Source organism: Bombyx mori, chromosome 5 (genome assembly GCF_030269925.1).
Source record: "Bombyx mori chromosome 5, ASM3026992v2".
NCBI lineage: Eukaryota > Metazoa > Arthropoda > Insecta > Lepidoptera > Bombycidae > Bombyx > Bombyx mori.
The window spans coordinates 9,888,117-9,915,986 of record NC_085111.1 but is presented as its reverse complement, the minus strand read 5'-3'; the positions used below and the strand labels follow the sequence as shown (position 1 = coordinate 9,915,986).

Genomic DNA, 27,870 nt, shown 5'->3' with positions numbered 1-27,870 from the left:
GCACAGCGCCCCGTGCCCTCTGCCCTCAGTATCGCGGAGGCTGCGGCTCATCCTGCCGCATGGTCTGCGCTGCGGTCTCGTTACGTCAAAACATTACTTGTTTTAAAACGTCTTTCACATTTCCTGATAAATCAATAATGAAAGTAAAATAAATAGCTACCATCATCTAGCAATACAACTAATGTGAGTTAATGAAAATACTTTATTGCTTTGCTGTCACATAAATCAAGTTTGCAAAAAATTATGTTATTTGTAATGTTTTATTATTATCTATCTATTTTATTAATATGTGTAAGTTAAATTATGACTTATTAAAAATTGGAAAACACCTAGTATTGCCTACACAGAGATTGCAGATACATTTATTGTTAATTTTATGTTTTGCTCAAAATGGCAAATGTTATCTATATTATTATTATTATTACCAAACTTACAATATATTTTTTGTTTGTCCTAGTATTTGTTTTGTTGAGGCGGCTTGAACAAAACTTGGCTGTTGAGGTCAGCTCGACCGGATACTTTTCGTAAATCTTTTTATTTTTATGGTGTTTTGCATAATTCTTATTATTTATATGGAATTCTAATTAACTGTCACGATTTTCGACGCCTGTTAAAATGTTCAAGTATTTTATTAGGATCACAATAATATTAAATAAAAGTGTATTCTTTTAAATAAAAAAAAACATTAGGAGTCCGTGTAAGTAGCACAATTCTGTCTATTTCTACCGCGTAGTTTCTAGGCGTTCCAATTTGAGTGTCGTCATACAATGGTAGTCTCCCTTATAGATCTCATATCACATGCCTGCTGGTTTCCATGCCGTAATAGGCCACTCTATATATGTTAACCATTTCACGACAGATAGAAGATGATCTTTTTTTTCACCTACCTACCTATTCGCTGGTAGTCTGAGAGGCTATACCAGACACGCCCGGACGGGCAGGGGAGCTCACGGGCTCAACCTGAGAGAATTTGCTAACACTGGCCCGCAAGAGCAGTGCTTCGCAGAGTCGACTACCGGATCAGAATCGCGACTCACTGAGAAGATCCGGCGAGAAACTCAGTGGGCTGTGCCTATAGTTCGATAGCCTATAGTTAGTTCGCTCGTCGAATGCTTCGTCGCAATCGACGAGTTCAACGAGGACGGTGACCGGTGCTTGAAGGTCCTAAAAGCACCAGTCACCGTTCAGAGCTCACCTTTGTGAGAATCATTACGAAAATGTCATGGTAATATCAAGTTCTTTTAATATACGGAACACTGAAAATGTACATTAAAATTTTATGACCGCTTTTAAAAAAAGGCTATTTATAATATGATAAGTACACAAATATTTTTATTTTGACTACTATCGATTAGTTTACAAATAACTAAACAGTCTTATAAATCAGAGAATTTGAAATCCGCATCGCGGACTTTGAAATTCTTAATTCGCTGCTTAAAAAAAACTGCTTGTTCAAAAAAAAAAAAAGCATTTGAAGTATACTTGCTTAACAAACCCACAAGTAGTTAAAATGAAATTTAAAGATTCCCGTGTTTGTAACATTAATTTTGATTTGATTGTTACATTTCTAAATGGTGCTAGGTAAAGTTTATCGAAGGCTCTTGTTTTGAAAAGGGTCGCCACTCAACTCAAGGATTCTACAGCTTGTCCAATTATAGACGCTTTCTTTGACAGGTTCGTCCTTACAGACCGTCAATAACATGCTTATCTATTTTTATTCATTAAAAATGACTTTTTAATTAAACAGTCGCACGTTTGCCAGCAACTCTCATGAAATATAATACTACTTTATCATACCACTTCACCGTTTTAGTAGGTAAACCGGTCACCGTCCTCGTCGAACCCGTCGCTTGCGACAAAGGGCTGGACGAGTGAATTAACACATAGACACAGCCCACTGAGTTTCTCGTCGGATCTTCTCAGCCGGTCGCGTTTCCGATCTGGCGGTAGATTCTGCGAAGCACTGCTCTTGCTAGGGCCAGTGTTAGCAACACTCCCAGTTGAAGCCCCGTGAGCTCACCTACACGTTAGAGAGAAGCTGAAATAGCCTCTCAAGGCTATCAACATAGGTAGGAAAAAAGACAAAAAAAGTAGGTAAAGTAACTTATCTACTTTTGATTGCCTCTGTAGACAGACTAGTATACGGTCTAACTGATCGAGAATCCCTGTTGTTTGCGGACGTTTACATTGCCAGAGGCACAGACAAACCCCCGCCTACTGTTGTCTCAGCGAACATGTGAATAGTTTATTAGTAACATGTTATTTTACCTCTATCACTGCTAAACGATTAAAATGTGTATGTTAGGTGTAGGTAAGTTAATAAGTGAAATTAAGTGAATTAATGTCAATTTGATTGCTACAGGTCAGACCTAGATTGAAGCGGAGCCAAAAGCGATCTCAAGCTAAAATTCATTTTAGGCTTTGAAAAAATTATGTGGTCGGAATCGTGGTATCGCAAGATGAACGGCGAAACGAGGACATCTTGGCGCTCGTTCATGTCGTTAGCGTTAATCCTGTTAGCGCTAGTTAGCTCATGCCTCGGAGAATATACTTTATCTTCTAAGAATGGTATTAAAACTGAATCTAGTTTAGAAGCTCTGTTAAAGATAGGTTCCACAAATACGAGCGTAGAAAGCGCTACAGTAATGTCACCAACCATTACTTCAACAACAAAGAAAAACACAAAAACAAAAGCGCGTTTCACAACTGAGAATCCGACGAATGCACCCCATTTCACTTCTAAAGTGTACATTGGTACAAAAGGCGAAGTGAAAAGTGCAAGAAGGCAAAAGTTAAACACTAGTTCTAGTGCTCTCGGCACCCCAGCGCATTCACCGGCAAGACTACAAGAGCGTCTGGGGGCTATAGATTGTGATTTGCCAGTTTTACCGAGAGAGTCACGTCTTTGGCGAGGAAATGAAACTCACGAACTTAATCTTCCCGTAACTGTAAGTATCCATCAATTTTTTATTTGGTTATATCCATGTAATTAATGTTATGAAATTAGTCAAACACACTTTTTCAACTAGTATAAAAAAAAAGAAATAAAAAAAAACAAAGACTATCAAGTTTTCGTCTTGAAATAGTCTTTTAAGTAAATTACTTGGGATTCCCATAAGGTCATTTAGGTAATAGTTATAATAATGGTAAAATGGAAATAGTGGTAAAATGAACGTAGTTTGATTACTAAACACAAGCTTCAGGCTAATAGTCTACTAAGGATAATCTCTTCGAACAATTTATACAATGTATTTTCTTCCGCTCCCTTGGTTCATAGTATAATATTCTTGTTCGCGCAACTTTGATCGTGACAGCAGCACCGAGTAAAGCGAGGTCGAATATATAAACCATAAATCTCTTTGGTGAATAAAAATAAAGGAAAAGTATTTTCCTAACGTTACTAATATTTTCATCTTTTTTGGTGAATAACTACAACATTAAAGTTAGGTTAAGCGTTCATATTATACTCTTTAAATATGTAAAATGAGTTTTAGCTTTTATTGAGTAATTATATTAAATTTGAAGTATATCTATTAAAACGTGATGTTTATTTTAGGTCAACATCTTTACACCTATAGCGGAATAAAAAGTGTAATGAATTTATTAATTTTTGGACTACAAAATATGATAAAATAAGTTCAATATTTCCATATTATTTCATTATTCTCTAATATAAATCTATATATATAAAAATGAATTGCTGTTCGTTAGTCTTACTAAAACTCGAGAACGGCTGGCTGCTTGACTAATTTTGGTCTTAAATCATTTTTGGAAGTCCAGAGAAGGTTTAAAAGGTAGATAAATATGAAAATGCTCGGAATTAAATAAATATAACAATTTTGTTTTTCCTTTGATGCGTCCCCCGTCGGACGGATTCCTTTTGTTTGTTTTAAATTTATTTTATACAAAAGCTTAGGTCTATTATTTATCGATTGAGGCACTACGAAGTCTGCTGGGTCAGCTAGTATAAAATAAAAATATGTAATAATTCAACGTTTTTCTAACTTTGTGGTACGGATGGCTGAGGAGTGTACCGCGGGAGGCGGAGGTGCGGCCGATGAGGAGTGCCCCCCGGTCATCGTTTCGTGGGAGGGTTCTGCTGATATTCAGAGCGGTGATATTCTTATCGTTCGCATTGTGGACTCTTTGCTCCTCGATGCCCTCGTACAGAATCAACTCAAGAATGATACTCTTGGAACGAATACCTCACTCGCTGACGGAGAAAGGTTAGTCTATAGATATTTTTAGATTCGCTATGTATTGATTGAATTGCTGAAGCCGCTGACCTATATATAACCTTTTAACCTATACAGTTATATTTTTATAGGGTACATCGCGCCCTTACGCAGCCGGCCGTATATCAGGTGACTAGACAAGGACACGAGCATTGTGATGTGTCGGACGGCATGTTATTGGACATCACTCCTCTCGCTGAAGACGGAGCCAAACTCTTCACGTTGTATGATAAAGATCTCACAGAAGGAGTGAACTTACTCATAGGTAATGAGCATGAAAGCAATTATTCAACGGAAAATGTATCTTTTCATGCAAAGTATTTGGGTTGTCGTGTAAAATGAGGCAGCGATGGAGCGACGAGACACATGAATAGGTCGGAGCTTTGAGGGAAATGAAGAGTTAAATCGTTGGTGACGATTTTAAACTTGAACACATGTCAGGAAATTACACTTTTGTGAACTTTTTTATTAATTTTATTAATGAGAGTTAAAATGAATGATAGCTTAATTATTTATGCCCATTTACTAAAATGTATGTAGCCACGAGATAAGCGCTTTGTGCAACAATAATACTAAAGTTCATATTAGATAACATACAATGTTTTCAAAATAAATGTTCAAATAAAAAAATGGGAAGAAGTCATGAAAGTAATACACTACCTTTCGACTTCTAATCTAAAATATAGTAGATTCTTTGGCGGTTTAAGGCATGTTTTTGTCATCCAGAGTTCAGCTAAGGAACACAGGTTTCCGATTACAGGACCGGAATTCTTCCATTACTTGGTAATTACTGAATAACTTGAAATTAATTCTCATTTAAATTTCTTCAAATTCTACTATAACAATCCTATTTTTTATTTTAAATCGACATCAATAAAGGTCGAACTTAAATTAGTTTTGCCACTTACAAACATATTAACGAACCATTCCTTAGATAATTTCGCACAGCTCTTTTACTCTTATTTTCGGCATAATTTCTATACGTGATTGTAAAAACGCGTAGTTTCGTGGAATACACCTACTTCTTAAAACCAGAGCAAAATAGCTGTGTCAGACAAACACGAGGAATTAAAAATAATTCCTTTGTTTTTTTTAAATCGTAAAATTGGTTTTTTTTAATGTAATAAAGTTTTTTTCCAAAATGTATTTTTAATAGTATTTGTCTCTTATGTAGTGGTGTCAGATAACTGGGGCTCTCAATGCGTGCGTTTAAAAGTAACAGTGAAGTCAGACAATTGTGGCGAAACTCAGGATTGTTCAGGAAAAGGCGTGTGCTATACGAACGTGTCCATGGTACGTATTTTTACACTATATCTGGTACAACGCAGATAAAATGCCTATTCACAACAAAAAAGTATTTTGATTGGCGATATCAATTCATATACTATCTAGTATTTCAGCTCCTACCGAGAATACAAGATAAAAACGACGTTTATCATAAATATCTGCACTTACTTTAATCAGATCCATATACGTACGTATATTAGGCATGAATACAATATTTAAATGTACATACACATTCCATGAGAACACAAACAACGAGGTTCATTTTATGAGACTTGAACGTGCGTCGAATCGTTAATATTTTAGTGCCGTGTCATCTCCAAAACACTTTGTACTAGCACGCAAGCACTAGCACGATACATAAGAGATAAGAAATGTTTTATTAAAATAAACAAATTATGGTAGGAGGGATACGAATGTCAGTGCTGCTCTGGGTTCGTGGGTCCACATTGCGAGGACAGGGACTCGTGCAATCCATCACCCTGTCTGAATAGCGGCATATGCGTCGACGTCACGCAACCTCCAACAGGGAACGGCTCCAACTATCGCTGTCTTTGTCCTTACGGTATGTTCATCCTCTTCCCACTTCTACTTAAATGGAGTGATAGGAAAACTTTATTTCTTAGTAGTTCGAGAGTTAAATAGAGTGTACAGAAAAATATTGAAGTGTACTCTCTTTTTTCTCTTACTTTTAGTACTTACTGCGTAAAATACTGAAATTCATAAAAAGCATGGTAGTTTTTACATCGTTATGGATTAACTTAGCAGTTACGGAGTAGCTACCAGGTGAACAATTAGAAAAAATATCTCGTTTTGTAACAATTTGATTTGTAATTTAACATATATGTACATACCTACTCGTATTATATCAGCGTTTGTACATCGTAATTGAGGCTTATAGCATCAAATTTTTTTTAAATTTTTTAAGTGGTTACCGGAGCCCATATTCATAAACAATGTAAATACCGTCACTGGTACCGTGGTAGGACCGCTTAAGATTCCGCGCGGGTAGGTACCACCACCCTGCCTATTTCTGCCGTGAAGCAGTAATGCGTTTCGGTTTGAAGGGTGGGGCAGCCGTTGTAACTATACTGAGATCTTAGAACTTATATCTCAAGGTGGGTGCCGCATTTACGTTGTAGATGTCTATGAGCCCCAGTAACCACTTAGCACCAGGTCGGCTGGGAGCTCGTCCACCCATCAACCATTAAAAAAAAAAAACTCACCTTGAGACATGAGTTCTAAGTCTCAGTTCGATTGTACAATTTGTACAACGGCTGCCTCACCATTTAAACCGAAACGTATTACTGCTTCACGACAGAAATAGACGGGGTTGTGGTACCTACTACCTATCCATGTGAACTCGCAAGATGTTCTACCACCAATAAAATTATGTGGGGTGGGAATATTTCATGCTGTCTCCAGAGATTTAAAACTAGCTTAACTGTCAATTTATGAAATTAAAAATCCATTTAATACCATGCATTTTAAGATTAATCATAAAGATGAATGTCCAACTGCATATATCAACATCTAAGCTACATTTGAGAGTCACGTTTAATTAAAGTATTAAGTAATTTTCTCAAAGCAATAACTAATTCACATGCTGATGTGTTGGTACGGTGGTACGGTTGAGCGCTTAGAACTGATCAATGGAATAAAAATACGAGGGTGGTACCAAAGTGGCTGATAAATATTGAATTCGTTTTACCTCACGATCACGCTTCGAAAGTGGATAAAAGCAGCCTTCACTCGAATTCGGTAACCAGAATACGCTTTCTGGCAAATTTATCTCAATGCTATACATTAATTATTAATTGATATGCTTTGATCGATCATTTGAGCCGCTTCAAGAACGTGATGTTAATCTTTCTTTTACTCGGACTCTGTCAGACTTGGATATTACTTAGTTCGCGCTTGAAAAGAATGTCATTAATTAATTAGGGAGAGTGACGGCCGTTTCCCCTCCCTTCCTTACTAATCGAAAATTAACTTTATTTAGTAACAAGGCAACATGGAAATTAAAATGTCGTTCGTTTCTTAGGTAAAACATTGTTTTTTTTCTTCTTTTTTTTAATTATTTATGCGTAGTTGTGTGTAAGATTTGTAGTTTTCTTTTTTTTCTACCTAATTGTTGGTAACCTGAGGATTATTCCAACTACAAACGGACCGGCAGGTGAACTCACGGGCTCGACCTGAGAGAATTGCGAACAGTGACCCTAGCAAGAGAAGCGCTTCGCTGAATCTATCATTAGATCGAAATAGCGACCAATTGAGATGATCCGGCGAGAAACCCAGTGTGTTAGAAGTTTCAATTCGATGCTGAAACATCGCATTTATTTTAATTAAAACTACCTTTGTGGCTTAATCTCCCTGTTTTATTGTTATTATATTATTTCGGACGTTTCGAATACTCCACAGTTTTCGTAGTAAATAAAAGGACATATAGTTAAAGGAGGCCAAAGTAGTTCTGATTATGTCTACGACTCGCAAAAACCGAAGAATTTACTATAACGCCTATGTTTTTTATTGCTTAGATGTGTCGACGAGCTCACGGCCCAACTGGTGTTAAGTGGTTACCGGAGCCCATAGACAACTACAACGTAAATGTACTACCCACCAGACAACTACAACGTAAACGTACCACCCACCAGACAACTACAACGTAAATGTACCACCCACCTTGTGACATGAGTTCTAAGGTCGAAGTTTTAACAGTACAACCGCTGCCCCACCCTTCAAACCGAAACGCATTAGATGGACATTTTTTTTATCTAGTATGTGTTTTTTATCCAGGGTTCTCAGGGAAAAGGTGCGAAAACGATCCCTGTTACTCTGCACCGTGCTTAAATGGTGGGTCCTGTATGAGTATGGCTGTAAATGGCACGACTTCATTTCACTGTGCATGCCCAGACGGCTGGACTGGAGCACGATGTGAGTTTTCCATGATCGGTGGAGCATGTACCTCCAACCCGTGCGTGAAAGGTATCTGCATTGAACAAATCGATGGCGATGTGGAAGAGCCAGATTATAAGTGCTTCTGTCAGCCCGGTAAGTGCATATACATAATATTGTACCTTTTTTTCTCTATTCATTTAAATCATTAAGGTATAAGTTAATTATTTCTAAGTAACCTAATTGCATTATTACTTAAAACTCTTCTTTAAACATTTAAGCAATATAATCAGCAATAATTACACATAAAGTATTGAATATTGTAATTTTATCCAATGGCAGCCATTTATCGCGATCCTTGTTTTGTAATGGAGGTTATTATGAGGTTAATTTAATTATACTGGATTTGTTTAATTTACTTGTAGTGAGTCCCCTTTTTTTTCAAAGCCGACACTATCTTGATTAACAGAGTTTACGTGACCAACTTATCAAGCCCCTCACAAAGCAAACGGTTAAAATTTACTCGATTTAATAATGCGTTGTTTGCGAATGTTGGTCGAGCGAATTTGGCTCGGTGATTTATTTGAGGTGAAGTTGGAAAGTTGCCCGGAGCGACGAGGCTGTCTTGCTCACCCTTTCGTATTTATACGCGTCCAGTGGAACGTAAGCCTTATTTATTTGGAATGAAAACGTCAATAACACAAAGCGGCAATTTTACGGTTGATTTTTTATTTAGTGGCATTTAAATAACGATCGCCTCGTAACGATCACTCATTTGAATGGATTGGAATCTTTAAACGACTAACGTTTTTTGTAGTCTTACTTTGATTTTATTTATTTTTAAATAAATTAAGACTTTCATAATTAAAAACATTTCCAACACAATTCCTATCAATATTCAAGTTTGATACTTTTTGGCTTCTCTCATGCCTGTGTAACAACTATTTTTGTAGCTGTTGAAAGAAAAATCACTAATGAGTTAAGCTCGTCTTTGAACATTTTGTATTGAAGTTTATTTTTAATAAAAATTCAGTGTACACTAAAGAACAAAGAATAAAGATACTTTTAAATAACAGTGTTGTTAAATTTAAAAAAAGATACAAGAACAAACTTTATTTTGTATTTTCAGTATTGCGTTGCGAGGATGTTGCGCTTCAAGCGCGATTACATCTAATTTTAAATACAAATTCAATTTCCGAAACAACTTTCTCGGTGAAGTCATTAAGAGCCTTAATATATGATAATTGATCACTGGCTGCTCTATTCTACACCCTAATGACTTTGTAAACTATTTATTACTGACCGAACACTAGGCTTCATTAGGATGCTCTGCTTACTATACATTTATTTGGAACGAACTTGGAGGAAATTTAATTACATATTTTCATGATTTCGACAAGTTTGTTGTAATTTATTATAATGTAATATCAATAATGTTATTTAAATCAACAAATTTCCTTACATGTAGTATAATATAAAAGACTCGTTGTGCTATTTTTGAGACTAGAAACAGTTTGAACAGAGAACTCTTGGATTTTTTTATTAAGTTTCATAAGTTTAAGTTGTTCGAAAGATTGAGATGTTTGTATCTGACATTAACCACTAAGTAGGTACCGATCGTAAAATGTGTTTCCATGTAAGGCCTATCCAATATAATATTAACAATCTAAATAATAAATTCGAGTGATTGCGAATAAAATTAACCACACACAATATTCCGTTTCAAACGCAGTGAAGCTTTTGCGAGAAAAAAAAGCATGTCCAGCTGAATGAATAAATAAGTAGAAGGGTTTTTTTACGATTTGCGAATAAATCGACGAGAATTAATCAAGTTCTTGTTTTTCCTTTAGGGTAAAGAAAATTCGGGCGGATGCAAACAGAGCGCCCCGCGGGGCGGATTATGTTACGTTGTGCGAAACTCAAAACCTCGTGTTTTCTTAGGTTGGATGTGAATGTGCGCACACAGACATTATGTATTGTCTTCTGTATTATTCAACGTTTCTAGCCACTCTACGTTGCTACGTAATCCTTTTGCTTTAATACACAAAGCTTATCAAGCTATTCTTTTTCGGTGCGGGATGACTATATGAAAATTTTTTTTAATACAGTAGTTGAAAAGAGCTTCTAAAGACTGAAGTCGTCGTGGCCTAAAGGATAAGACGTCCGGTGCATCTAGCGATGCACCGGTGTTCGAATTCCGCAGGCGGGTACCACTTTTTCTAATGAAATACGTACTTAACAAATGTTCACGATTGACTTCCACGGTGAAGGTATAACATTGGGTAATAAAATCAAACTCGCAAAATTATATTTTGCGTAATTACTGATGGTAAGACCTCTTGTGAGTCCGCACGGGCAGGTACCACCACCCTGCCTGTTTCTGTCGTGAAGCAGTAATGCGTTTCGGTTTGAAGGGTGGGGCAGCCGTTGTAACTAATCTGAGACCTTAGAACTCATATCTTAAGGTGGGTGGCGGTAACTACGTTGTAGATGTCTATGGGCCCCAGTAACCACTTAACACCAGGTGGGCTGAGAGCTCGTCCACCCATCCAAGCAATAAATGAATAAAAAATCTGGACTGGATTGTCAGTCATCAAGCCACGCAATAATATTGAAAAAAAAAACCTTCCTTTCTGTAACTAGTTACAAAATGAGCAGTTAGGACAAAAAATTTAAAATAAATTAATAAAAATGTATGTGTTATCTTAATTGTCGTTGGCTAATGACTAAAAAAGACATTTTCATTTATTAATTCCAGTTATCATTACTATAATCCCATAGTCTACATTTATTATCGCAAAACCCGCCAACGCGGTAAACTTCCTTATCAATCTTTGGAGCCGTGTTTCACACACTGCGTTTTTAGATTCTTTTTTTGGTAAAGGTGGCGGTCGGTCCATATACTCAAACGACAAATTAGCATCTACGAACAGTATTTGCTTTCTATTAAAGATTTTTACCTCGCATCTGTACGTAAAAATTGTTATTGCTTTCTTGGTAAAAAATCGGTCTGCTTATTTATCACAAGATTTAAATTTTAAAATGATATTTTGTTCCTATATTCGAGTAGCTCATGGCCCATTTAACGTTTTTTGCTACTAGGGCCCAATGAAATCGCAATGTAAGTGTTATCAAGCATATTAAGTTATGAAGTCGATGTTTGAATTATACAACTCCCGTCTAACATTTCACACCAAGACTACTGGTGTTTGGAATTTGGATATAGGCCGCGAGCTCGCCTTCTTCGTCTGTTCCAGCGAAAAATGGAAAATTAACTATTTGAAGTCCGATTATTTCTGACGCTAATTGTACAAAATAGAATTTCCGAAAATTTATGACGTATTCGTGCGTTTCCACAATTTTTTTTTAAACTATCCGCTTAGAAAATTTATTTCGACATTTTTTCGAATGATATGATAGTTTTCGAATAAATTGTTTAATTTAAAAAAAGCCGCACGCCAACCGATATAACCCTGAGAATTTGTCGAGACAAGTCATTTAACATAACAAATTGGTTTTATGATATTATCGACGTTGATTTATAAGACTGATTCTGATTTAGCATAAATCTGCGGGTCAATGGTGCGACATGATTAATTCTCTTAATTGCGAACAATCATTAATATTTAAATTAAATAAAGCCATGCATTAATTTACACGCAAGTGCATTTGTTATTAATTAATTTATTGAAAACATAGTTATAGTTGAGCTGCACTATGTTATAATATTACTAGGGTTTACTCGTAAACGATACATGTTTATCTTTATTTATCATAAAACAAAAAACAGATTTCGTTCAAGAGATTTCCTCAATATCTGTCATCTTGTATTGTTCAGATTTTAATTAACTTTTTTTAACTTATCTCCGAATGTAATATAATTTGAGGTTATTTTTGTGGGTTCTTGATATTACTTAGTCTGGCCATAAATACTGTTACAAAGGAAAAACAAAATTTCTATTGCAAATAACATTTATTACTTTTACAGTGTGTTAGTTTAATACATAAATATAAAACAATTTAAAGTATAAAAAGCTTATTTAAAGTGGTCTCCATTGGCTGCAATTCAGTCCTTTAAACGTTGAGGCCAGTTATCAATCGAAGCACGCACTCTTTCCATGGGAAAAATTTTCACTGCCAATCGTACGGATTGTTTTATGGACTCCAAATTATCATGGCGCTTAGAGCAAGCAATCATATAAAAATGACAGATTCCAAATTCCAAATTGTTATTATTATTATTTTTTAATTGTATTTTTTTACTTGTTTTTTCCTTTATTGTAAATATTTTTAATTATTTAAAAAAAAAGAAAATATATGAGAAAAAAACAAAAAAAAAAGGCCGCTGAGTTTGTTTCGCCGGTTCTTCTCAGGACTGTGGCTTTTTTGGAACCGGTGGTAGAGTTAACATTGTTATTTGTATTTTGACATTCAACAAGTGTGTCATACTGACATCTAAGTTGAAATAAATGATTTTGAATTTGAATTTGAATTCAAATGTAATATTTTGTTTATTTTTTATTGTAACAGTATTTATGGCCAGACTAAGTATATGTTATCACCAAATACGCTCTTCGAAAGACATTTTAAAAAAGTTCTAAGACGGAAAAAGTCTTATGCGAAGAGGTGGCTCTGTATAAAAAAAACGGAAAGCGCTTCACATTTTCTTGGTCACGAGTAAATTTCTAGATACGATCCCTGTCTGGCGTTGTTAGTAAGTACATCAACGTGAGTTAAAAAGCGTACGCATAAAAGTGGCAGTATCCTGTAAAAATAAAAACTTGAAATATCAAATAAGACTTTCGTGACATTCTCAAATAAAATAAAAACGGTAGCTCTAAAACAGTAATCCGAATGCTGTGCGTGTTTTCTTTCAATAACGAATTTCCAAATATTTATTTATAAACTCTTTTGTATAGGGAACAATCCGAAAAAGTGACTATTTTGCGACTTCGTCAATTGCATAATTTTATTAATAGCTTAGACATACGAAAACCTATTTATAACATCGTCGATTGTCTTAGTTTCATCGCACATAGTCATACAAACTGTAAAACGTTATTAAAACAAAGTTTTTAAGGCTTCATGAATAACATGATACTATTTTTTAGGTTACACGGGAGAGCAGTGTGAGCTTGAGTATAATGAATGTGAGTCGTCGCCGTGTGGGAACGGCGGTACTTGTACCGACAGAGTTGGGGGCTTTGAGTGCACTTGCGGGCGTGGATACACAGGGAACACGTGCCAGCTTAAGGTAATTCAAATTGTATTTAACAAATTCTGCTAGTAGAATACATTCTTTGCACATATAGGGAAACTATTGCCAATATGATAATATTTCATAATATTTTCTCTCTTTTTTTTCAACCTACCTATTCGCCGGTAGCCTAAGATGCTATTCCAGCTACGCCCGGATGGGTAGGTGAGCTCACGGGCTCAACCGGAAATAATTTGCTAACACTAGCCTTAGCAAAAGCAGTGCTTCGTAGAATCTAGCACCGGATCGGAATTGCAACCCACTGAGAAAATCCAGGCGAGAAACTCAGTGGGCTGTTTCTATGGGCTAATTCGCTCGTTTAACTCTTCTTCGTAATCGACGAGTTTCATGAAGCCGGTGACCCATTTACTCCTAGCAAAAAATTCGTTTTGAAGAAGCTTCTGTCTCTTTGATAAATAACCACCTCGCAAACGTCATAACAGCATAGAGGTTGTGTTCGTGTATTTTAAATGACAAAAATGTGCCTAGGTCGATCTGTGTTCGCCGAATCCTTGTTCGGAAAGCCGTTACTGCGTGGACCGTGGCAACACGTATACTTGCGAGTGTCCTCATGGCTACATAGGCGAGGAGTGCGACATCCTCGCCGGCTCCGTCACTGCTCCGGACGGCTATCCGAGGCGAAACGTACGTTGTTATATTCAATTGAAACTTAAACCAATTAAAATGAGATTTAACTTAGTGTTGATCGCTTAAAATCAAATTTACAACTTTTTTGCCATTAGTATAAAGCATAAAATTGCAATTGTAGAATAACAGGTAACAGAAATGTACTTACGGAGTTAACGGTTAGATACCGACGATTTTAAAATGAATCCATATTATTTGTATGCGTCTTTACATATTAATATTTTATGGAAAACAATAAAAAAAACTCGTATATGCGAGTTATAACTCGTAGATGTTTTAATTTTTTTTATATTATAATACCGATTACTTTCACATTTGACAAAGTTTCGCAGTATTCTCTTAAAAAAAGTCACTAGTCTCGTCGAAAGCATATATATATAAACACTATACATAATTATGAAATCGAAAATTTACACAGCGTAGTACGTGTGCATTAAAGAATCGAATATTTTACCTAAGTACTTCAATAATATGATTAATGCGTTTTCTTACTTACATAATAAGTAATTTTAATAGGAAATATTATAATATTATATCTATTGCATACACTTGTCTCAACTAGTTAAGAGTGTGTTGTTTCCTACCTATACTGATAGCCTTCAGAGGCTATTTCACCTTCGCCCTAATATATAGGTGAGCTCACAGAGCTCAAACCAGGAGTGTTGCTAACACTGACTCTAGCAAGAGCAGTGTTTCACAGAATCTAACACCGGATCGGAAACGCAACCCACTGACAAGATCCGGTGAGAAACTCAGTGGGCTGTGTCTATGGGTTGATTTACTCGTCGAGCTCTTCTTCGCAAGTGACGGGTTCGGCGAGGACGATGACCGGGGTTAAGAGCATTCAGTTTTAAAAGCTACATACGTACTGTTTCATTTCAGCCCTGCGATAATTTCCCATGCGCCCACGGCGGCACTTGTTGGAGTGCGGCCGGTTCATTTTATTGTTCGTGTCGACCTGGATATACTGGAAAACTATGCGAAGGTGAAAAATATAATTTGTTTTCCATAAGAATGTTGTGCAACTTTAGTTGAACCTTGTGTCAAGACTAGTGAAAGTACTTGCTGCTATGCATCTGGTGTTAAGTGGTAACTGGAGCCCTTAAATATCATGATATGAATGCCGTCACCCATTTACTGGTGGTAGGACCTCTTGTGAGTCCGCGCGGGTAGGTACCACCACCCTGCCTATTTTTGCCGTGAAGCAGTAATGCGTTTCGGTTTGAAGTGTAGGGTATCCGTTGTAACTATACTAGATACTTTAAAACTTATCTCAAGGTGGGTGGCGCATTTACGTTGTAGATGTCTATGGGCTCCAGTAACCACTTAACAGCAGGTGGGCTGTAAGCACGTCCACCCATCAAAGCAATAAAAAAAAAATTAGACTTAAGGTCTGTTGATTAAATGGTAGATTAAGTATTAGTGTGTGTATCTAAATTGTTTTATAATTATTAGTGTTCGCCCAGTAATTGAAATTCAACTATAATCACTGATTTCAATATTTAGATACATTTTATGTATTACTTTTTTCTTTTGTTTTAGTCATAGTGAAGGAAAAAGAAATCCACTTAATGGTTGTCATTTTTCATTATATAACTAACCACTAAAAAGGTTCGATTTATAGCGCGTAGCTATCACAGACCACAATGTATGTATTTGATAAATGCCTGAATCTCGCTAACGGCATTTTCAAGATGATTTTGCATATACATATACAAGTTCCGAACCGTTGTTCGGTTCAGACCATCGTCTATCTACACAGCGGTTTCATCCACTCGGTTTCAGGGCTTTCCTTCGTCGTTAAACTGCAAAGATTCACAAATAGAAGAAAAAATTGTACTTAACTGCTACGCTAATAAATTATTTTATTAGACAAAGCTCGATATACATTTCGTAGTAAAACACAGAGGGTTGTATTTCAGAAGATTTCATCCTCGAATCAGTAATTCGTGGCGAGACGGTCGACTCGGAGCAGCGAGGCGGGGGTTTCGTTCGTGAAGTTAGGATGCCTCTCGGCCTATATCACGATCGTCTGCACAATGTGTACATAGCGGCCGGCACGCTGGGAGCGGCTATAGCTATTGTTGGTGTTGTTGTAAGTAGATATACAGAATTTAGATAAATTAGCATACTTTAGCTGATTTCTCAGAATGAGGAATTCTTTATTTACTAGTGGTCCCGCAGTAGTCGAAATTCGACTATAATAAAATTATTAATTGAAATTATAAGTTTGAACATTATTATGGTTCAATTGTCAAAGACTATTTTATTTCTATAGTGATAGATTTCGCCAAGAAAGTTAAACAATATTAACTTATTATCAATTTGACTACAGACTATGCAATAACAAAAGTTTGACAATAAGCAAAGACTATGTGTGTGTGTGTGTGTGTGTGTCAAATACATGGTAATTTGTGTAATGTTTTCTTTATTGACTTAATGTATTTTAATGCATAAATAAATAAATAAATTAGCATTCTGCACTTCTTCTCTATATTCTCTATAAGTGTGGGAAATTTCATACTCCGTCCGCGCAATTTTCTTAAAAAGGGGTACAAAGTTTTTGCTTCACGTATTAATATATAGATTAAAAAACATGTGTTTGACAAACTTAATACATAAAAAAACAGCAGTTGAGACGTTAGGTCTCTTCATCATATTAGCCGGAACACGTTCACTATTGAATTTGCCAAAACTAACTGACGACTCACCTGGTTAGTAGCAAAGCCAAGCCCACGCCTCCGATTCTCAATTAGGATGACGTCAGACATCCGCTAGCCGTAAAATTATAACCCAAAATTCAAATTTTTCGAATTAACATTTCTAAATGTTTTACCAACGCTAGTTAGTTTAAGAGTGTGCAAAAAAGCTTCGACTAATATATTCGTGTGATTTTTACTTCGGAGCATGAATCTAAAATTTCGAATTCATTCACGGCGTACTATACTTGATAGTATTTAGTTTCTTTTGAAGTTCATGTTTTTTTTTATATTTTTTTTATATTGCCCTAGTAGGTAGACGAGCATACGGCCCATCTGATTGGTTACCGTCGCCCATGGACTTCAGCAATAGCAGGGGCAGAGCAAAGTCGCTGCCTACTATACTATACTATCCATTCTATCTATAGAAGTTATAACATTTTTACAACGAATGGATAATATAAAATCCCCTTATAAGGGGAACTCTGGAAGTAACGCCAGTGACAGAGGAAACAAAGTGTGGAAGATCATCGTGTTAAGGGCATGCTCTGCAAAAAAGATGATCATGTGGCCAAACAGACCCTGGGTATGAAATTAGACGGTAATATGAGGAGGGGGCATCCTAAAAATACTTGAATGGAATGTGAGAAGGATATGCGAGATAAGGGTGCTGAGAGAATTTATGATAGGCCTGAATGACAGAACTGAAGAAGAATAATGAAACATAGACCAGCAACTTTTGTAATTATTCTCTGTCTGTCTGTCTGTTTGTTTCTTTGTTCGCGCACATCTCCAGAGCTACTGAATTGATTTTCACGCAGTTTTCACGGGTACACCGGGATTAATATGGAATGATACAGGCTTTGTTTCATTAAAATCGGAAATTGAAAGAAAAGTAATTGTCTATTAAAGAACTTAGGAGTTTACTTTTGTATGAGTCCTCGCAGAAAGCTACTATTGTAATAAATTTAATGTGCAATCTGCACTGACCAAGGCGTTGAGAAAAGTGATTGGAAGGATTTAGACTACATTATTTCATATTGCTTGTCATTTATTATATGAATGCGTAATACAGATTTAATAAAACATTCAAGGAAAAGTTGACAACCTTGTTAATAGGCTTCTAAATATTATTATTCCTTATTAATTAAAAATGTAAATTGACTCTAATGTGAAACGGATACTGTATAGTTTCTAAGATTACATTAATATTAATGATATCATCCACACAATTTCCGCCAAAAATCTCAAGGTCTATAAAAAATATGTTATTTTTTTTAAATGACGATATTTTCCTGGTTTACAGGTAACTGCTTGTCATTGCCGTGTGAACAAGACTTACTCTCGTCTGTTGTCTCGTCTGTCCCGGGTCACGGAGCCGGGGCCTCCGCATCACTGGCTGCAAGACAAGCGCACCCCCCTCGCTCCCGCTTCATACCCTCCTCCCTCCGCAGGTCTGGACTCGACTGACATGTACTACACGTTGGATTTCAGTGACAGCCAGAGCTCACCTCTCATTCAATAGCAATCGTTCTGGAACTGCTCCGATGGGGAACGGTTCAAAATACAGTTTTGAATGGCTCTGCCTCTGTTGTAGACATGCTTATGATGGGCTCCGATCAATCACGCATTGTTCGATCCAGTTTTGAATTTAATCTTAATTCACTGATATCTGTAGCATTTTAACCGACTTCAAAAAAAGGAGGAAGTTCTCAATTCGACTGTATGTTTTATTTTTTTCCTTTTTGAAATAGGTTTTTGTTAAATCATGTCTATTTACAATTATGTTTCAAACGTAAAGTTCTTAATTTTTATTCAAATAAAGGATTAAATAAATAAAAAAGCAATCCTTTTTAAATTTGCCTTTAATGAATAGGATTTAACAACATAAATATTCTGAGAAGTTTTTCTTAAATTTTACTATGATAAATTGAAAAGAAACATCATGCCATAATTAGTTTTATTGTTTTAAATTAAATATCAAGCATAGACTATAGCAGATTGTCACGATGAAAAAAATGCAAATTATCTTTTGTTTTGTTCTAAATTTTAATGTTGCGTGGGAGCTGTAGGAAGTTTGATAAATAATGTTGGGTCATTATAAACGACCTCGCGAAATATACGCACTACTAGGCACTTTGTTGTTTGTTCTTAGAAAATTTAATTGCGGTGTGTCGTAATGTAATTTAAATAATTTGTAAATAGCTGAGGTATGTTTTTTTTGTTTTTCGCACTAGGCACGAACGTGATCACGGTTTACCGAGTATTAAGCGATTGCCGGAAACGTAGAAATCACTTAAGAACATGATATCTAAAAGTTATTTGTACATGTCATGATTAGATTTATGTTTAACGCGATGGATGACTTAATTTTAAAGTAATACCATCAGGGACTATAGATTACTATTAAGTTATTAGAAAGCACTCCAGAGAACTAAGTGCTCTCCTGGCTGAGCCGTTGCTCGCCCACCTGTCCTGGTGAAATTGGAAAGATCTCAATCAAATCTTTCAATCATAAAAAAAAGAATGAAGTCACATTAACTTATTTACGTATACATTTTTAAGCCCAGCAATGTAATTTATTGTCAGAAATATAGCGTAATAATCTTATCGATAATTATAAGGTGGGTTATGACTCCGTGCGGGTAGGCTCTAGCATCCTGCTTATTTCTGTCGCGAAGAATACATTTTTAAATTGATATAATGAAAACAAGATGAAAACAGCACAAAAAATGACTTTCTTTTAATATTTATTACGTTTTCTGAGTCTGCTAGATGTAGTAAAGTTTTAGAAAGTGTATGTGCAAAATATTTTTTATTATCATGTTTTTATCCATTTATAATATGAAAATATTACGTACACATGAAAACGACAAACAGCTATTGGCGGTAATTTTTTAAATGTAAAAGTCATCGTCGGCGTGATCAAAAACACTTACGATTTAATGTGTTCTTGTGTGGCCGTCTACCACGTGATCTTGATTCTCTGTTTACACAAATTGTAAAGAATTTACAGATATTATAAATTGGATCAAATAAACATGTCATTAAATTGTAAATACTTTTAATCATATACTTCGATATAAAATAAATTTATTCAATTTTTTTCTGTATTCTATTAGGTATATGGCAGAAGAAAACGTATTTTAATCGCCTTCAGTATCCATCTTGTTGTTGTTGTTGTTATACTGCTTGAAATGATGTTAGTATAGTTTTATGTAACTAGCACAAAAAATTAAGGTGCGGCTTATGTTATCTTAGGATTTGACTGATCTTGATGGTAGAAGATTTCTGTAAATCTCTAGAAATTCTAGTTCGCTTCCGTGTATGTGTGTGTTAGTAAAACTAGTATTTTCGTCAATATTGCCATCATGTTAATATTTTCATACTTTTTCTTAGTAGTTGTAATTAAAATTAAAAGGTGTGGTATAATTAAAACACCTCAAAAACTTAATCTAGATATTTAGAAAGGTGATCCGTATGTTCTATGTTTACTTTGACACACGCTATAAAATTATACCTAATATTAGTACTTATTAATGGGTTTTTTTTTTTATTAAAACTGAATTTTCGCCAAACTTTACTTTGTTTCTCTGTTTGACTGCCAGGTTATGCAAATTATAAAAAGAAAACGCTTTTTCCAAACCAAAATTATCTGGATGACAAAGCAATTTTTAGGGCCTTTAAAACTTCCGCTTATTTCTAGAGTTTTTATGAATAGATTTTGTATAATATCTGTTCGTTGTTAAATGAAAGACATTACTCGTATAAATAAATATAAAACTGAGTGATGTTTTATTAAAAATATTTTTTCAATTGTTCAATGTCAAATGTCGGATCGGTTTCGTATTATATAAAAACTTAATTAAATCAACGAAAGAATTAAAATATTATTATAATATGTTCACAACGAAAATCAAAGTCGTGTTGTTTTGAAGAAAAAAACATTTTATTTAGATTATAAACTTTGATAAAAATAATTATATTAATAATATTTTATGACAACTTACAAATATTCATATAAAAGAATAACGTAACATCTATTTTATTTAAAACTTAAGTACAGTAGACATTTATTGACGAATATGTGCTACCACTTTCTGGTTGCCTTTCAACTGTGACTACGTGTCAAGAGTGCGTTGTGTGCCGCAATGTCAACCTTACGCCCCCCGCCCCCCCTCCCTTCTCCACATTACCGAACATCCTACAATAACATGCAGTATTCATTTCAATAATTACACAAATATTATACTCTCATTTAAACATTGCACAACCATTAAAGGGGCTCGGCTGGCGACACGACAAGCAACGCAGCCATTAATTCACAACGCCTGATTTACGTATTATTGCTACTGACATTTGTGACTTATGACGAGATTCTGAATCACGATCTAACATCATTGTAAGTATACATTAAAGCTGCAATTTATGATAAGTATATAAATAAATACAATTATTGGAATAAGTTTAAGTAGGTAAAACAATGTTATAGTCCGCCCAACTAGTGGCTAACGCAGACTTTGAGCAACGAATGCTTATAAAATACATGTAAAAGAAATAATAATAATATTAAAGAAATATAAAATTGTGGATACAAATTAACAAGTGTACACGAGCCAAATAATGGAAGAAAGGACATCGAAGGCGACGAACAGACGCCGCCAGACGAGTCGCGACAAATAAAATAACACAAAACAAACACATTACATACAAATACGTTGTATATCGATAACATGATCTTAATTTTAAAATTCGATGCATCATACCTCAAGTCACATTAAAAACTAATATAAAATTATATACTAAAGTCATTAAGTATTCTAAACTATGTCATAATATGGCAGTTAAACAAACCGTCTGCACTAGGCACGTTTGTGATTACACCTGGCGTTTATCTGCGACCGAAGAGATTGACAAATACGAGTATAATACATTACTGAACTGTGTGATTGATATAGTATCGGTGGAAGAATATTAAAATATTTCATTCTATTATATATTTCAATTTTAAAAACGATGTGGTGTTTATTCATCAAATTACGGTGTTTCTAATGAAACTAATATTTTTGTTGTAGATTACTCTTAAGATAAACTAGACAAACATGTCTGTTTGATATGAAACCTTACGTGTAAATAAGTCTTGGACACAAATATTATAAAACTAAAATGTTGTCATGGCCAGATAACCTAATTTTTCGAAATCATTTAAAATAACAATCTAATATCGATTAAAACTTAAAATTATTCACAAACCATTCCCGTGGGTAATAATGTTCAGATGGACCATTTTTGTGACTAATTACATATGACTATGCGATGAAGTATTTGTGGAAAAAATGTGACTGGAAATCGTGTTTTGTGTTCATTGCTCTATTAAACGAGTTGTGTGTTGTGAGTTGTATGCATAGTTTACAGGTCAATGTAGAAAAAAAAGACATATTTTTACCATTCATTTTTTGTAACGTTTTAATTCTTAAAATTGTGTGCGGCGTGCCTTACGCCCACAGAAGTCCTGTGGTAATTACCAGGGATTGGTTATTTAGGTTTTTTTAAAATTTCAATGTAAAATAATAAAAGCAATGAACATTATTCAACTTAAATTTCTAATGTACGTTTTAAAGTACTAAATGATAAAATTGAGCGGGCTTATGAAGCAAACTTAAGCTTACAAAACTTAACAAAGTGGATGGCATTTAATATGACTTAACTCACTTATAATAAAGATTTAATATAATATTATTATGACAAAGGCACTTTATGCTTTAATGATTTGTGACAAGAGTTCCTTATCATCATGGCAAGATTAAAAGGTACCTGTTGAGAGGACAACTAAATTACATCTAATATAATAACCGAGTGAATGGCACACACGTTTAATTCAGCAACGGATCATTCATCATTTACAAGATGATAATTATCATTCAATATACGCAACTTCTGGATACCAAATACGAATTTCATTTGCCACCACCAACAAATTCGATCTCGCTTAATTTCATAAGGCACTATAAAATTATATATATTTACAATTCATTTTATCGTAATGTTATGACGAAGACATTTGTGATGTCGAGTTATTTAAAATTAAGTTAAGATGATGGATCGCTTAAAAGTAAATTTCAATCTGAGATCGACAAACTTATCCCATTATAATAGATTTTCGCATGAGTGCTAAAGGGGAATGTTAAAGTTTTTGAACTAAAGTTCGCATCAATACGTCGGGAGAGTGTTCATTGTATGAAGAAGGCGGCGCGAAGGCTAATGCTCTAAGGGCAGTTCCACAAAGATGATGTCGTAGAGCCGTTCGTCGTCTGTGTTACCTGCCGGCACTACTTCGAGCAGGAACAGATCTTCGTTGCAGTAATACGCGAGCATGTCATCGTCAATTTTGGCCGTAATCCTGAAATGGCAATTTAGCATATTCTAACTTGTGATTTTTGTTGACAATCTTGCTTAATGACAATTAAAAACGAATTTTTTTTTTAAAGAATAGTCTAAATCATATGCACATAATGTTATTGTTAATATTGTGCAATATTCTAAAACAATACGATCGTAAAATTAAATTTCAGATTAATTTACTTTTCGGTCTGGGAAGGGTGATTATATGTTGGATATTTAATACAAGCAAAATTAATAACCATGTCAATTAAGGGAAAATTTGCAAAATATTAAGCGTTGTGTAGTTAGTGGCGCGCCATCGGGACAAGCGGTATATTCCATTAACGCGAGGCGGCCGATGTCTCAATAAATATCAAATAAAACGTATCCGAGGCCAATGGAAACTTACCCTTTCTTGTTCTTTCGATAAAGATTATTAATGGCCGAACTTGAAATTTTGTACTTATTCTCAATCTGAAAATAAGCAAAAATAAGAAATTACAATGGGCCTTCTTTTGAAAAAAGAAAAAAAAACCGAGACGTTTCGTCTTTCGTAACGATGAATGAACAGTAACCGTTTAAAAATTTTGAAATTTAGGGATCGTAACGCGATGATCCGTCGCGGGTCCGATGCAGCGGCCGGCCGCGCCTGTGTTAATTACAACATGCAGTTATGATGATCGTGTGTATTGGTATTAGACGGGGGTTATGAAGCGCCACATCGGTTACAGTTACAGCGTGGTCGCCGGCGCGGGCCCGGGCGCGCTCACCGGGCCGGCGCCGGCGACAGGGACGAAGCGTCTCGATTCCATTTCAATTTCTCAACATATCAATAAAACAACGATATTGTATACAGAAACCGAGAAAGCAACGGAAAAGTATCGCTCCCTCGTGTTTGGTGTTAGCGGACATCACCGTGGTTATTAATTCTGGTAATCGAATTATGTGTGTTTGTGAGACTTACCGCATGCATGAGTCCCTGCGTGGTGGGGGGCACCACGTGGAGAGGCGTGTACACGTCCTCCGCGTCTTGCCGCACGTATAGCATCACGCGCTCGCTCAGCGGCGGCGTGGACGTGCGCGCCCGCTTACCCAGTACACCCTCTAGCTCCAACGAGTCCTTGCGGTCATAGGGAGATAACGCACCCACCTCCCGGTATCTACGATTATAGCGCGACATAAACATTAAGCACTAACAACATTCACTTTTGCGTTCGTGTTCAGAACAATGTTATTGTGTTTATGAAATATTCAAACATTGATAAAGCAATAAATCGAACTATTCTTATGGTAATCGTCCTAAACATTGAAGATATAATTACTCGTAATAGGTTTGAAGTGCGTAAATGATATAATGTTAAATTCATTATAAATAATTCAATTATGTATTCCACGATTTGCCCTCTTACATATTAAATGAGCGTTATAAGTTGACCAAGTAACAAAACCTAAATTAATAAAATGAGTACACTGTTTATACTATTTAATTGAATAAAATATTGCCGACGTACCCTGGCGCGTCCGGTGGGAAGTGATTGTGGAATTTAAGCGCAGGCGCTTGAGGCTTTGCCGCGTGCAGAAGGAAGGGTGAGGCACCCTTTAGATGCGCTTCTGCTAATGATGCGTCATCATGTCCATAGAAGCCCTGTATGTCCATTCCGGTCAGTTTCTCGATGTCCTCCGCCGGACTGAACAAAACCGGTGGCTTAGACAAGTCCGCCATCGAATAGAATTCGCTCCGTTCGGTCACCGGGTGGTATATTTCGTCCAGTTTTTTTCTGTTTGTGGCCGACATCTTTCTTTTCGCTGCTCTTCTTTCTTCGTCTCTAGTTTTCCTTTCTGCGCCCTGATAGCATTAAATCCGTTTAAATTTTTTGTACCGAAATGAAAATATATCAATTTATGTTTACAGATATTTTGAAATTAAGTTAGTTCGCTTACCTTGTCACAGAAAACTTTAATTTGACAATATCCCCTGTGATAAACTTGTGTGTCTCGCGGGTCTTCGAAAGTGTCAATTTGAATATGTAATGGAAGACCCTAAAATAAAAAATTAAAAAATTTTAGCAAACGAATCACGCAACACTTTTCCCACGCGTGTATTTTTATTTAATCGGTGTCTCGTCACCACTTTCGTCAAATTAGTCGTATCCATTGCTCAGATAGAAAGAAGGTTAGGACTAATTGACCAATTACAGGTACATAAATGCTCTCACGCTATTCGTGCCATACATAGTCTTATAGGCAAATTGTTTGTTTTTTGGTCAAGCGATTTCACGCTTAAAATCTGCACTTATCTGAGAATCATAACAAAAAAAAAACACTTTTTGATAAACGTTCAAAAGGGATAATTACAACAGATTTACGAATAGGGAAAAAAATATGCACGTGTCTGAATCGAATCGCGCTAAAATGTTTTAATTGCGTTGATTCGAGGTCAGCGCGGTTGCGGCTCTCCGTCCCCAGTAGGTTTTCGAGACTAGACAGGCTGATAGGAAGCTCATGAGTGGCTTTCGTCTTAGAACATTTTTTATTATTTTTTTTTTATTGCTTAGAGTGTGGACGAACTCACAGCCCACCTGGTGTTAAGTGGTTACTGGAGCCCATAGACATCTACAACGTAAATGCGCCACACACCTTGAGATATAGTTCTAAGGTCTCAGTATAGTCACAATGGCTGCCCCACCCTTCAAACCGAAACGCATTACTGCTTCACGGCAGAAACAGGCGGAGCGGTGGTACCTACCCGTGCGGACTCACAAGAGGTCCTACCACCAGTAAATACGCAAATTATAATTTTGCGGGTTTGATTTTTATTGCACGATGTTATTCCTTCACCGTGAAAGTCAATCGTGAACATTTGTTAAGTACGTATTTCATTAGAAAAATTGGTACCCGCCTGCGGGATTCGAACACTGGTGCATCGCTCGATACGAATGCACCGGACGTATTATCCTTTAGGCCACGACGACTTCGTATAAGGTATAAGGGCGAATCTAAGCGCATTATTAGAAATCATAAATACGACAAATTATACTTTTGCGTTGCTTTCTTGCTAATATTACTCGTAGTGTATGTAGGCCATAATGTGGATGTCTTTTAAAATACAATGTTTGATCGATTCGCTGAGAAACGGACAGTAGAGTATCCATCACATGCTTACAACCTGTACTCATAATATTGATTCGGAATTCGGTCGGACGACCTGGAAGTAGTAATAATTATTCTAAAGGCCGAGGTCAGATAATATAATCTTTAATTAAATAATCGAAAAGTAGATAGTCTCTAAGATCTCTTGATCATGAATCATTCCAACGTAGTCCGATCAAAACGCTAACCGGCCCATTCAAGTCGGATCCCTTTTTCTCACTACGATACATTCAGATAGAGGGAACATATATATCAACGCTCCGATAACTTTAATTAACATTTCGCAATAACAACAACAAAAGTATAGAGTTAAAGACCAGCGCGCCGTTATCGATTCCCACGCTCATTAAACGTGTTATTTAACGATACTATAATCAATTTACATAATAGAAGTTGAAGATGAGCACACTGAGACACAATGTTAAATCTGTTAAGTATGTAATTAATTGATCCAGTCCTTTTCCTTAACTTGATTATAGCGATAAGAAGCAATGCTAATTAATACTTATACATATACCTACACAAGTTGTTTTTCTCAACATATTCTAGTTTAAAAATATTTTGCGTAAACAAATTTAACGAATGTATGATTCAGAATCGACTACCGGTATCTGTTTATCGTTTCTTTTACTGCAAACTTCGTATGAAGGTAATATGGCCGCATTACAACACTCTCATTTTGATCTTTATAAGCTCTTTATTTGTTTTTTTGTTTTTTAAATAATTTATACAAACCTTAACGCCTTTTTGACTGCTGAAGTCTGTACTTAAACATTGCACTGCAATGTTGATCTGAAATAGAAAATACAATGAATATTGTATGATGTATGACTAAATAAAACTATTATAATATAGTATTACTTTATAATTTTATAAAGTAATATTATATTGTATAGCGGTTAAAGTGAAGGAATATGAACAGGATGCGGCTATTCTTTGGATAGTTGGGTAAACATTTATTTTTATTTATTATTGCTTAAGTGGGTGGACAAGCTCACGGCCCACCTGATGCTAAGTGGTTACCGGAGCTCATAGACATCTATAACGTAAATGCCCCCACCTACCTTGAGATATAAGTCCTAAGGTCTCTGTATAGTTAGTAAGAAGATCCACGTAAGAGGGTACGAAGATCATCGAATGCTTAAGAGTGGAACTCGTCAATATCTGAATGCATTACAGTATCGCAGTATAGATTGATAGAATGTTGTGGACCATCCGCGCAGGCTCGTATACGCAGGCGTATATGTACCATACAGCCGGTTGAAATTGATTTTTTTTTTTTTTAATAATAAAATCTTTCGTATCCATAAAGAAACCTATT

The 27,870-nt window shown here is 35.7% G+C and overlaps 2 protein-coding genes across 11 annotated transcripts in view; one reads left to right on the top strand and one right to left on the bottom strand.

Annotated features, from left to right (window-relative positions):
* The first annotated feature begins 26 nt into the window (after window positions 1–26).
* Window positions 27–20,596, top strand: LOC101747084 (delta and Notch-like epidermal growth factor-related receptor). Of its 4 annotated transcripts, none has more exons than XM_062668692.1 (13): window positions 28–183; window positions 458–501; window positions 2,363–2,946; window positions 4,016–4,226; window positions 4,328–4,500; window positions 5,410–5,528; window positions 5,925–6,084; window positions 8,316–8,570; window positions 13,526–13,668; window positions 14,161–14,316; window positions 15,202–15,304; window positions 16,242–16,414; window positions 18,325–20,596. In XM_062668692.1, the coding sequence occupies exons 3-13, from the start codon at window positions 2,433–2,435 to the stop codon at window positions 18,541–18,543; spliced, it is 2,226 nt and encodes a 741-aa protein (XP_062524676.1). In that variant the 5' UTR covers window positions 28–183; window positions 458–501; window positions 2,363–2,432; the 3' UTR covers window positions 18,544–20,596. The 4 variants fall into 4 exon arrangements, with proteins under 4 accessions (XP_062524674.1, XP_062524676.1, XP_062524675.1 ...); XM_062668691.1 differs by having other exon boundaries at window positions 458–524; XM_062668690.1 differs by lacking the exon at window positions 458–501 and having other exon boundaries at window positions 27–183.
* A 352-nt stretch (window positions 20,597–20,948) lies between these two features.
* The window catches only part of LOC101740332 (protein grainyhead), a 129,785-nt gene continuing 122,863 nt past the window's right edge, over window positions 20,949–27,870 (bottom strand). For 4 of the 7 annotated variants that reach the window (XM_012693851.4, XM_012693852.4, XM_012693854.4 and 1 more), the window contains 6 exons: window positions 27,285–27,341; window positions 25,341–25,439; window positions 24,911–25,245; window positions 24,364–24,559; window positions 23,809–23,873; window positions 20,949–23,418 (listed from right to left, as the gene is read on the bottom strand). In XM_012693851.4, the coding sequence (XP_012549305.2) occupies window positions 23,277–23,418; window positions 23,809–23,873; window positions 24,364–24,559; window positions 24,911–25,245; window positions 25,341–25,439; window positions 27,285–27,341 (894 nt within the window). In that variant the 3' untranslated portion in view covers window positions 20,949–23,276. The remainder of the gene's footprint in view (window positions 23,419–23,808; window positions 23,874–24,363; window positions 24,560–24,910; window positions 25,246–25,340; window positions 25,440–27,284; window positions 27,342–27,870) is intronic. The other 3 variants (XM_012693853.4, XM_062668687.1, XM_062668688.1) reach the window with 1 other exon arrangement.

Coding starts and splice junctions, on each gene's coding strand:
- LOC101747084 (XM_062668690.1), top strand. CDS start 2,433: ATGTGGTCGGAATCGTGGTATCGCAAGATGAACGGCGAAACGAGGACA. Junction 4,501..5,409: donor AGGAGTGAACTTACTCATAG/GTAATGAGCATG, acceptor TCTCTTATGTAG/TGGTGTCAGATAACTGGGGC. Junction 16,415..18,324: donor TAGCTATTGTTGGTGTTGTT/GTAAGTAGATAT, acceptor CCTGGTTTACAG/GTAACTGCTTGTCATTGCCG.